The sequence below is a fragment of the Brassica napus genome, chromosome C4, assembly GCF_020379485.1.
Source record: "Brassica napus cultivar Da-Ae chromosome C4, Da-Ae, whole genome shotgun sequence".
NCBI lineage: Eukaryota > Viridiplantae > Streptophyta > Magnoliopsida > Brassicales > Brassicaceae > Brassica > Brassica napus.
In genome coordinates, this window is record NC_063447.1 from 60,702,971 (window position 1) to 60,716,059 (window position 13,089).

The 13,089-nt window shown below is 33.8% G+C and overlaps 1 protein-coding gene across 1 annotated transcript; it reads left to right on the top strand.

The window, feature by feature from the left end:
- Nucleotides 1–3,888: 3,888 nt before the first annotated feature.
- LOC106398161 (glutathione S-transferase T3-like) lies at nt 3,889–4,767 on the top strand. The gene has a single exon (XM_013838755.2). It carries the CDS (start codon nt 3,889–3,891, stop codon nt 4,765–4,767), a length of 879 nt encoding a protein of 292 aa, XP_013694209.2.
- Nucleotides 4,768–13,089: the final 8,322 nt, after the last annotated feature.

A 13,089-nucleotide genomic window follows, 5' to 3' on the forward strand; every position in this document is an offset into this window, starting at 1 on the left:
GAAAGTTTAGAGACCAGTTTGATGATATTTGTGTTGGATCCACAAGTACAATCGCCATTCCCATGTGTAGCATCTATATATGATTCAAACTGATCCGGTAATTCTATAACAACACTCTTCTAACCGGTTGATAGCAAACCATACTTGACTATATACAAAAGAATACATCACTAGTACTTCTGGTTTGTTTTTTGGGTCTCAACAGATGATCAACTCCTAGTAGATGTATTTCTTACTAGTTAATAGTTACATGATGATTTGCTAAACAAATTAGTTTTTTCTGTTTCAAATTAGTAAAAAAACAAGTATTCTAAATATTAAGAACGTTAGCAATAATTAGTGGGCTACGTATTAATCATGCATATACCCTATATATATGAAATATTAAAATGGATAATTAACTAGTTTACAAATACATATGGTCCAATACGTATACGCGTCATAGCTAGATTAGATAAAGCAGATCATGTAGAGACAGAAATGTAGAGGTTGCAGTAATGAGTTTCCCATAAAAAAGGAAGCAATGGTCCAAAAAGATTGTGAAGGAGATGCATGTGATAGGCTGGTAGCTTTCTGAGTTAACTGCAAAAAGTTCAACATCAGCCCGAAAATGCATGTGTTAACAAAACTATTTCAGTATGCATGTGCTAACTTTTTTATATTAATAGCAGCTCAATTTCCAAAAAAATACATTAATATATACAGTTCCAAAGTAATAAAGCTTCTCCACAGACCGATTCGAAAGATCTTTTTTTTTTGGTGTAAATTCGAAAGATCTTTGCCATAATCAGGTCTGTCGTTCACTTTCTACTTAATTTAACAACTACGCATGCATATATAACTTGCGTGGACCGAAACAAAATAAACTAAAATGCTCAAACAAACAAGTAGACAATAGTAGTAATATCTACCCATCATTTACTCGTACTACTTAAATTTGGTAACTGACGGCAAAAATATCGTAAGGTATGTGGCTAGCTATAGCTAGTGCTATCCATCTTTAACTGAGGTAATTAAACGATACATTATCCGTACATATAATACAATTTGTTTCATTATTGAATATAGCTTGCATAACCTGATTACAGATACAACACATCATGAACATGACACAGTGAACATATGCTTCACCTTAACGATTTTAAAAATGACGCTTTTTCTTCGGGCAGATCTAATCTGTGTCGTGTACACTTCTGTCTTCGTATGAACCTCATCTCTCTCTATACGGATCTCTTTGCGACATTTCTATAAATATATATAACTTTTTCCAGTAGAAAATAAATTGCCTAGTGAAAAATTAAAGTAATTAGTATACAAGAGAATATTAAAACTAAAATTTATATATATAACAATTTTTGAAAAGAAAATTACAGCAACGGTTTCTAATATTGTTTCATTTGATTGTTAAAGGAATTAAAACAAAAAAAATTATTGATTTAAACAAGGCGATGTAATTTTACATCTGTCAAAATACTAATTTTTGATAAATATTAATTTGTTAAAAATAAAATTATACTCTCTCCGTTTCAAAAGGATACATGTTATAGAAAAAAAAATTGTTTCATAAAGATGTATTTTTTATATTTTCTAAATTAAAAATATAATAATGATACGATATCAAAGAATTTGATGATTTTTGTGACATAATATATTTTATATGAAAGTATAATTTATTAAAATAGACAAAAAATTTTTTATTAAAATAAATATTATATAGACACATCGAAGTATAAAAATTTCACTTCGTGATAAAAAAAATTTGACAGCATTTCGTGATAGTTAAACGATTATAAATAAAATATTTAAATATTCATATAAAATTACATGTCACATAAAGGAATTATGAATCCTATAACAGTTAGGAAAACTAAATTACTAAAAGAACAGTTTGCTATGTGCACACCATTGTTATTTGCCTATGTTATGTTCGTACTGTTTGGCCTAATTGGTAAATACGTTTTATGAAAACTGTTCTTTTTTTTTTTTTCGTTTTGACGTCGATGAAAACAATTCCTACAAATATTTTTCTTTTCTATCTTATATCGTGAAGGATAAATATGTTACCATCAGTACGATATCTGCAAACGGCAGGCATTATAATATTGTGGAGCAATGCGCTTTTTTGGCTGGCAAATCTGAGTTCTACATTGTTTATGATTAATTAATCAATGTTTATAGGGCTCCACTTATATAATTAAATAATTAATGAGTGTTAATACTAATATAAAAAACAGAAAGTTTTACATTATTTATTTTGAATTTGGATATTTTAACATGGATTACTTCTTGATAAAATAGTGAAACTACTGTAACATGTATATCTAGTGGTTATATAGTGGATCCAACATAAAAGAGAAATCACTTCGGACAAGCTTAGAGCATGTTTACTCGAGGCTCTTAAGAGCACTTCTTAGTATATTCAGCATTTAAATTAAATGGAAAATAGGAAATTAGTTAAGAGTTGAGTCTTAATTAAGGCATTTAAGAATCGAGCCTTGTGGGAGGCGTGTCAATAGGAGAGATGAGAGAGGCGCGGTGTTTCGAAAACAAAGAAAGAGAAACGTCGATTCTGTTTTTCGTTTTTTCTCTTCAACGAAGGAAAGAAAGAGGAGATCGCGTGGACGATGAATCTCCTCGGTGCTCGTCGTCGTCGATTCTTCTCATCGGTGGCTCTCCTCGTCGATTCTTCTCATCGGTGGCTCTCCTCTTCGTTTGTCGGTTGTTTTCCTCGACGAATCTTGGTGATTCGGTGGCTATCCTCGTAGAACGACGGTGGCTATGGTGGAGGGATAAAATCTGTGGCTCTCTCCGAGGATGATAATCGGCGGTTGCTGCTGATTGCAATCGAAAGGTGACCTCTAAATTTTTTCTAATTTCTCATATTTGCATGTCTTTGATTTTGGTTCTTCCTGTTGAGACTTTTGAGAGTTTGTTTGCGATTCCTTATTTTTTTAGGTTGATTGTTAAGGTGAACTCCATTGTTTGTTTTTAATTTCTCAATGAGGAAAATCGCAAGCTTTTTGAAACTTTTTCATCATTCGGTTGAGACCTTTGAAACTTTTGTTTCCAATTCCTAATTTCTTAAGCTCGAGACTGATGTTGAGAATTTTCGTTTCAGATAATGAGAAAGAACTTCAAAGGATCCTGGAGAACCGAAAGAACCCGGAGAGATTCTTTGTTTCTTTACAAGGAAGAACTTCAAAGGATCCTGGAGAAACGATCACGTAAGTCTAATTCAGAAGGAACGTTTTATTTTTTCATATGGGTTCTGCGAGGAAGTTACTGACATTGTTGTTGGTTTTTTTCAAATGAGTTTTGAGCGTACAAATGGTTCAGAGGAGAGGACAAGTTGCTCTGCTCACGTTCTGTACATGTACAAGCTCCTCTGCTCACGTTCCACGGTAAATCCAAATGTCTCTTTGATCTGTTAGAATGATTTAAGTCTTTTAATCCTTGTTTGAATTGAAGTGGATGGTGAAATAAATGTTTAGGTTAGTGATGGTTGTGCTAGTAAGGAAAGAGAACTTATGGTTGTGTTAGTAATAAATCCAAATTGCTCTTTGCTCTGTTAGATTGATCTAAGTCTTGTAATTCTTGTTTGAATTGAAGTGGATGGTGTAATAAATGCTTGCGTTAGTGATGGTTGGTGAAAGTCGATGGTTGTTAGATATATGTCAAGTCCTTCTTCTCTTAACTGTGATGAATTGTCTCAGCTGTGATGAATGTGTTTAGGTATATGTCAAATCCTCTTCCCTCTATTAAACGCAAAGCTCCTTCTATTCTTTATCATAAACACCTTCTCTCTGATCTTCTCTTCCATCTTAACGCAAAGCTCCTTCTCTTCTCTTCCTTCTTCTTGTCTTTCTGTCATCTTATCCATATTCTGATATGGATTGTAATCCATTTCCGAGTGGTTCTAATTTTGTTGATCTTCTTCAAAGTCAACAAGAAAGTGTCTTTAGTGCATCACAAGTTCCTTATTATGTAAATCAATCTACTGAAGATTGCAACCTCGGTAAAGAGACTCCTGTTGAGCGTAGAGAACGTAGGAAATGGACTCCTTCAGATGATATTTTGCTCATCAGTTCATGGTTTAATACGAGCAAAGATCCTGTCGTGGCAAATGAGCAAAGATCAGGTGCATTTTGGAAGAGAATTGCAGCCTACTTCGCGGCAAGCCAGAAGGTTTCAGGGTGCGAACAGAGAGAGCCAATGCACTGCAAGCAAAGGTGGCAGAAGATTAACGACCTCGTCTGCAAGTTCTGTGGCTCGTACGAAGCTGCAACCAGAGAGAAGACAAGCGGACAAAATGACGCTGATCTTCTCAAAAAAGCGCATGAGATCTTCTACAACAACCACAAGAAGAAGTTTACCCTTGAGTATGCGTGGCTGGAGCTGCGAAATGACCAGAAATGGTCTGATCTTTCAAGCTCAAAACAGTCTTCAAGTTCAAAAAAGAGGAAGTTGGACGATGGTGCACAATCATCAACATCTCACGCGACTGAAAGCAAGATGTCCGCATGTGATGAAGGCCTGAATCGTCCCCCGGGTGTGAAGGCATCTAAGGCACGGGGTAAGAAGACTGATGAGGGGAAGGGCCTGTCTGAGTTTCAGACAATGTGGTCGATAAGGCAGAAGGATCTTGTCATGAAAGAAAGGCTGTCCAAGATGTCTCTGCTTGGGAATCTTGTTGCAAACAAAGATACATTGTCCGAGAGTGAGGAAGCTCTAAAGAATAAGCTGATTGAGGAGTTGTTGTATGTTTGAGTTTAGAACCACTGTCTGTTGTTTGTTCTTATGTTTTATGTAGTTCTGTTTAAGTTTCAGTTTCTTGTTCTGTTTAAATTTCAGTTTCTTGTTGTGTTTAAGTGGTTCTCATGGTGTTAAATTTCAGTTTCTTGTTGTGTTTAAGTGGTTCTCATCGACAAAATTTCAGTTTCTTGTTGTGTGAAATTTTAGTTTCTTGTTGTTCTAGTTCTGTTTAAATTTCAGTTTCTTGTTGTTCTAGTTCTGTTTAAATTTCAGTTTCTTGTTGTTCTTGTTATATTTAAAATGTTCATGTTTCTTATGCAGGTGAGAGAGTAAAGACGACAGTCACATGTGAAAGAATGAAGATAAAGGTCACGGGTTTGTGGAGACAGTACACGTTGGGAAAGAAGAGATCAGGTCTGAGAAGTGTGTTTGTGGAGACAGTACACGGGTTTGTCACGGGTTTGTGGAGAGTACATGGGTTTGTCGTTTAGAGTTCTCACGGGTATGTCTTGTAACTGACAATGTATGTGTGTGTCACGGGTTTGTGCTTTAGAGTTCTCACGGGTATGTCTTGTAACTGACAATGTATGTGTGTTGTATATGAAAGAAGACACTTTAGTTGCTCACGGGTTTAAACTGCATTCTCACCATTCTCATTATATATTGCATCAGACACTTCTCATTTCACATATCTCACCATTCTCATTATCAAAACACTTCTCATTTCTCATTTCTCATTTCTCACCATTCTCATTATCAAAACACTTCTCACCATTATCATTATCAAAACATTTCTCATTTTCTCATTTCTCACCATTCTCATTGCTCATGGGTTTAAACTGCATTTCTCACCATTCTCATTTCTCACCATTCTCATATCTCACCGCATCAGACATCTCTCATTTCTCACCATTCTCGTTCTAAACAACTCTCAATTCTACATTATCCAAAAAAAATCATCTCATGGCATCTTTTTCTCATAATGATCTTGACACATCACTTGATGAAGCTTTTGATCAATATTTTGATCAACAGCTCGACCAAGCATTTGAGAATTTGTGTAATAATTATGGTGAACAAGAAGACGCAAGGAAGACAAGAAAAAAACGAGAATTTATCGAAAGAAATCGTGAAGAAGGCCATCTCCGGTTATGGAATGATTATTTCAGTGACACTCCAACATATCCCGAAAATCTATTCCGACGACGATTTAGAATGAACAAGCCATTGTTCGTGCATATTGTTGATCGCCTCTCCAATGAAGTTCAATTCTTTCGTCAAAAGAAAGACGGTCTCGGAAGGCTTGGTCTCTCAACACTTCAAAAGTGTACAGCGGCTATTCGTGTGTTGGCATATGGTTCTGCGCTTGATGCGGTCGACGAATACCTAAGGCTCGGTGCAAGCACTGCTCGGTTATGTGTGGAAAATTTTGTGGACGCAATAATAGATTTGTTCGGCGATGAGTACCTAAGAAGACCGACCCCGAATGATCTTCAACGTCTACTTCATATAGGAGAGCTTCGTGGTTTTCCCGGGATGATAGGAAGCATCGATTGTATGCATTGGGAATGGAAGAATTGTCCCACCGCTTGGAAAGGACAATATTCTCGTGGTTCTGGAAAACCCACCATCGTTTTAGAGGCGGTTGCTTCATATGATCTCTGGATATGGCATGCGTTTTTTGGACCTCCAGGTACCTTAAACGATATCAATGTTCTTGATCGCTCACCTGTTTTTGATGACATAATAAATGGTCAAGCTCCGCAAGTGAATTTCTCGGTCAACGGAAGAGAGTATCATTTGGCTTACTATCTCACCGATGGTATTTATCCGAAATGGGCAACTTTTATCCAATCTATTCCAATTCCACAAGGACCGAAAGCAGTTTTATTTGCTCAACGTCAAGAAGCTGTTCGAAAAGATGTCGAGCGTGCTTTCGGAGTCTTGCAAGCTCGATTTGCCATTGTTAAAAATCCCGCACTTTTTTGGGATAAAGTCAAGATTGGGAAGATTATGAGAGCATGTATCATACTCCATAATATGATAGTACAAGACGAACGAGATGAATACACTCAATTTGATGTTTCAGAATTCCAACAAGGAGAAGGCAACGGAAGTTCACATGTCGATCTCACCTATTCTACAGACATGCCTACAAATATCGCCAATATGATGGATGTTCGAACTAGAATTCGTGATAGACATGTGCATCAACAACTGAAAGCTGATTTGGTTGAACATATCTGGTCTACATGTGGACGTGATCAAGACAACAACTGAGTATCGATGCCTCTTTTAAATTATTATCGTTTATTTTAGTAATCTTTGTTTTTATGTTTTTATTTTAAAAGCTATGTTTAAAATGTTATATTTCACTATATTTTATGTAATAAATAAATTTTAGTTTCAATTAAAAATTATTTAATAATTTTTTTTTAAGAACCCTTAATTTAAGAATCTAACATTGGAGGACTAAAAAATAGAAGTTTCTTAGCATTACCTCTAAACTTAGTTTTAATACTAAAAAATTGACTAAGAAACTTCAAAGGGGTTATAGCAATGCACATGCTCTTAGCTCAAACAAATGATGGTAAATCATGATTTACGGGTAATTATATATAAATCGTACTCAAACTAATCTCTTGAGTCTAATTATTTGTCGTTTATGTTTAACTAATGTTATTATATCCTAAACCGAGATAGCTTCCATTTTAAAATGCTAAATTATACATTAAATCAATAAATTCATAAATAATTAGTATGGCCTCATATGGTGCCTCAAGATTTAAGAGTGAAGACCAACCACATACAAAAGTAACATGCCTATGGTCACATAGATCAATTATCACTCAACACCCGCCTGATCTGTATTACTATTATCTAATAATGAATTTTATAACATATAAAATTTCTGATACAGTTAATATTTTCTGAGGTCTAAAGATTGTAAAATAATGAGCCTTGATTTTTTTTCTGTGTGCAGTTGGCTCCCACTCGAGATCGATAAAGTGGAATTTAAAGATAATTCATTCATTATAGCAACGTTCAGTTAGTCACATTTTATGACGAGAAACATTTTAACTTGTAGGCATTTTCTTGACGGCTTCTTCGACTTATACCATCATTGATAATTATCCGCTTTCATACTATAATCTACAGCCCAAGACAAAATAATACTTTATTTAGTTTGATGAGAGTTATAAAGTTCATGAAATATAAGTTTTACGTATTATTTTTCTTTATTAAAATCTAAAACTTCAACTACATAGAGTCGAGTTCTAGTTCAATGGTTCACTAAACACGAGATAAGATCTTCCAGTCGAGAAGGTCGTGGATACACAATTTAATTAATATGTATAAATCTAGAGTAAATAAAGTGCAACTAAGCATTTATCGAATTCACTGTATTGTATATGTCTAGCTAGTGGTCTGATTGTATATCTCTACAGGTTAGAATGAATCAAACACAAAGATCTGAAATATCCTAGCGTTACCGGACAAAATAATACTTTCCCTTTTCATAATCGGCTAACACCCACTATCATTGGTGTTATATAACTTGTATATTCGTATAAACACACGTCCACGTATTTGTGTACACTTAACTATGCTATTATAAGAAAGAAACATTATCCTTGATTAATTAGGGCCAGAGTCAAACAGATATAAACGTAAAAGATATTTCCAAGCACGAGATATTTTTATGAGATATTTGTATGCATGAGATATCCAGCTCGAGAATAAAATTTATGTTGGATCTTGAACCGACAAAAACGTAGTGATTTCTTAACTTAATAATGCAATACCTGATTAACAAATCATAATGCCCATAACTAAGTTATTGATATAAGAGAGAGAGAGAGAGATTTGATCTTCTTTCCATCACTATGCTATAAAAATAATCAGGGTGTTCGTAAAAGTATACTCATCAAAACAAGATGCAGTGTGATGATAATTATGTTAATCAAAATTAAACACGTGTAGTAACTGTTAAGCTGAACAACATAAATATCTTCTAAAGTGTTGCTCAGATATTTGGTTGTTTCTCAATTACATAAACTAAGTATGGTAATAATATCATATTATTCCCATATGTATAGCTGCCATGCCATGTTCTAAACTGCTAACTGAAGGTACCTTGATAAGTTGCAGTCGAAAGCATATGAATTAACCCATTTAATTACCTTAGTTCGTAGGTGTGCTCATGTGATGTGTATGTAGGGATGTTACATGACTTCATTCATCAGAACTTACAATAATTTAGGAGATCATAAAGTCAGTTAATAATTCTTAGTTATAACTTATATCATTTAAGTTGGAAGTGAAGCAAATTAGCTTTCGAGTTAAAAAATTATAGCTAATTAATTTCCGTGGGGGGGGGGGGGGGGGGGGGGGGGTGGGTAATTTACGTCCTAAGTATAGTATATTTTCTCTATATTTTCTAAAATTCATAGAAAATCGATATTAAACCATTAGCAAATTAAATAACAGAAATGGTAGTTCTCTATATCAGACTTATGGAGATGATACAAGAATAACATGTGTACCTTTGTCATCTGTAAGTACTAAGGTATAGGCACCCACTAAGACCAACTCTTAATAAATTATGGCCCAAATTCTATAACCACCACAATTGCTTCATTGTGTTTGGTAGAGCTTAGAGATGGCAGTTTGCTGATGCCAGAAAGAATCAAATCTCTGATGTTCTCATTTATTAACTTCACTGAATCCTCTGTAATCTTGCTTCATCTCACGCCTGATATTGTCATGTACATACTTGTAATCTTTAGTCAAAACCTGCTCACCATAATAAATACAATACTATAAATGAAAGATAACAATCCAACTTGAGCATATACGTACTTGTTCTTAAAGAATTTGCACACATGGTGTTCCCATGATTCCAGCTGCTTCATCAATTTCTTGATCTTCCTAAAGATGTCAATCTCAACAAAGTGCACATCATTGTGATTCTCATCGACAACCTGAAACAACATTAAAGATGAAACGGAACAGATGGTTAGAACATCAGTAGTAAGATCGATCTTGTAATGTTTAGTAAGGAAGGATCACCTTGTTCAAAATAGGCTTCAAGTCCTACAAGGGCCACATGTTGGTGAAGTGTATAATACACATATAACTCTTGGACTCTCATGGTTTAATTTTCTAAGAGCATACTGAAAGCATGGGAAAGAACACAAGAAGTCATTAACCTATAATATTATGGCATTTGACCTACAAATAAATCAACCCAAATGGCAACATCCAAAATCGCGTTTTAAGTGTAAAGTGGAGCAACGCTTTTACCGTTTTATCTATTGGGCCATAAATGGGCTGAATATCAGTGTGATATTTGTTTTCTCTAGGAGAGACATTGTTTTGATTTTGCTAATATGTTAATGTGATCATCCTGAATACAACAACTATTTGTTTAGAGATATTATACGAACCTGAAATGACCTAGCTAGAAAATAATTAATAGCAAACTTACTCTATCGGGTTGAACTTATTAAAGCATATGTCACAAGCTTATTCATGAAAAGCCCACTAGTTCATGTAATTAGGGATCTTAACATGGATACAACGATAAATTTGACAATGGTCCAATAGATGAAGCAACTTTGGGAGTTGTCACTTTCAGGAACTCTCATTTCTACGAGATCAATCACTTAATATTTTGTTCAATTAAACATTATTTTTCTTTACTACCTTGCACTAATTAATCAAAGTTCAATGAACAATTTCATTTTCATTATCTTTTATCTATCTCATTAGTCATTAGAACTTTTTTGAGCATGATAAAACATTTCCTTGGATTTAATTACGAGCACACAAATTATATTAAACAACTTTGAATAGAATAAACAAAGTTTATTTCACATTCTCCCGATAAAAGAATCACATTCGCCCAATAAAAGATTTTGACCATTCTGAGAATAAGGTCAAAAACAATCAACAAATACATTTGTAAATCTGTTATTATGGTCAATTCTTGTGCAGACATAGATCATCATCAATTATTTTATTTTTTTCTAAACAAACACTGTATATTCTTCCATTTTTTGAAGTGAACATTGTATGTTTTTGAAAGTTGATAGATCATACAAACATCTAATCTATTAAAATTGAAGTATAAGATATAATAAACATCTATTTCACTTTTAATATTACAAGTATATGCATTGGTCCAAACCGTAATTAACAAGATTACCAAATCATCTCAGTTCAATTGACTTATTTAACCAATCGTCACCTTTTACTTTAACCAATCGTAACTACTTAAAATTTGGAAACATGCCACAAATCCAATATATCCTTATTGTTGTAGATAAATTCAATGTATGGCAACCTAAACCATAAAATTATCATATTTCAGTCAACTAAAATTAAATACAAGTCGAGAAAATCCAGTTGACCACCAAAAGATAACGGCCCAATTAAAGAATGGCTATGTAATTCGTTGAATATAATGTCTGAATTTCATGCACTTGCGTCTTGTATTAGTCAACAAATACAACTATGGATGTTTAAACTATTTTATTCTATTTATTTAATTCATGTTTATGCTATTTTTATTCATGCCGAATGCAAAACTAATATGAATTAAACTAATGCATAACATATCATTATAAATGGACAAAATAAATAATCGGGCTGAAGAAATGGTGTTCATCCAGAACGGAAATGATTGGGCTCGGCGCTGCACGTTTCTTGGCAAAGCTCTCAACCGCATTGCCAAGGACTTGTACAACATGACAAAGGCGAATGTAGCTGTGTTTGCATGCTCTGATCAGGGAAGAGAGTACCAGTACTCCTCTCCTGTAGCTGGGTAAGCATCTGTTTTGTTTGATTCTGATTGGGGGAAAAACCCATGTTTTTTTGATCAAAGAGTTCTTGTGGTTGCAGTGGTTTGGACGCCGTCATGGATCGAGTAGGGTACACTTCCACCATGGAATTTGACCTCGTCGGGAAGCTTCGTCGGGACAGCGATGCTTTGGCTTTGGATCTTGGAGGAAGAAGCATGGATGAGTTTGCTGGTCTGGAGAATCAGCTCATGTTAGCTATGGAGAGTATTCAGGCTGCAGAGGCTAACTTGGGATAGAGAGAAAGAAAGATCTCAAGGTATCTAACACTCTATGTACATAAATGATGAACAAAGATCGCTCATTTTAGGTTGAAACTGCAAAACTGTCTTTTTTGGTTATGTTTGTATGTCTTTGTGAGCATCAAACATGTTTTGATCTGCAACTTTTTATGATAACAAATATATTTATCATCTAATCTATTAAAATTGAAGTATAAGATATAATAAACTTTTACTTCACTTTTAATATTACAAATATATGCATTCATCCAAACCGTGATTAACAAGAATACCAAACCATCTCAATTCAATTGAATTATTTAACCAATCATCACCTTTTACCTTAACCAATCGTAACTATTTAAAATTTGGAAACATACCACAAATCCAATATATCTTTATTGCTGTAGATAAATTCACTGTATGGCAATCTAAACCATAAAACTATCATATTTCAGTGAACTAAAATTAAACACAAATCGAGAAAATCCAGTTGACCACTAAAAGATAACAACCCAATTAAAAAAACGGCTCTGTAATTCGTTGAATATAGTGTCTGAATTTCATGCACTTGCCTTATATTAGTCAACAAATATGACTATTTATGTTTAAACGATTTTATTCTATTTATTTAATTCATGTTTATGCTACTTTTATTCATGCCGGAATGCAAAACTAATATGAACTAAACTAATGCATAACACATCATTATAAATGGACGAAATAAATAACATGTAATAGAACAAATCCCGATCCAGTTTCACACCACCAAAGAGAAGACACAAAAAGAGATAACATTTTCTAATCGTCACTAGCGACCAATAGAGCTACAAGCTGGTTGTTTCTTTCCTTGATTCATTTTCTAGTTTCTACCACAAGCCTCATGTAAAAGCATCATTCCATACAATTAAAGTCGTAATGTATCGTTTTTATTACTAAAACATAGGTAAAATGTTAAATAACAAAAAATTAAAATCTTCCACATGGGTGTCATTTGAAATGCAAGTGTGGTTGTTGAGTTAGTGGATAAACAAATAAGATTCTACTAGTTTTTCAATGTTTACTATAATTTTAGAAAACGTAGTAGTCAACCGTTCTGAATTTAGGTGTAAATCGATAGTTTGAAAATCATGTACTTTTAGCAGACCAAGAAAAAAATAAGTATTTTTAAAAAATTAAAATAACTATTTTGATAATGTATCACCATCATATCAGATCAAAAATAAATCAACCAGAAATATTAAAGGCTTTTT

Bases quoted from the DNA above. Each gene is read 5' to 3' on its own strand.
- LOC106398161 (XM_013838755.2), top strand. From the start codon at position 3,889: ATGGATTGTAATCCATTTCCGAGTGGTTCTAATTTTGTTGATCTTCTT.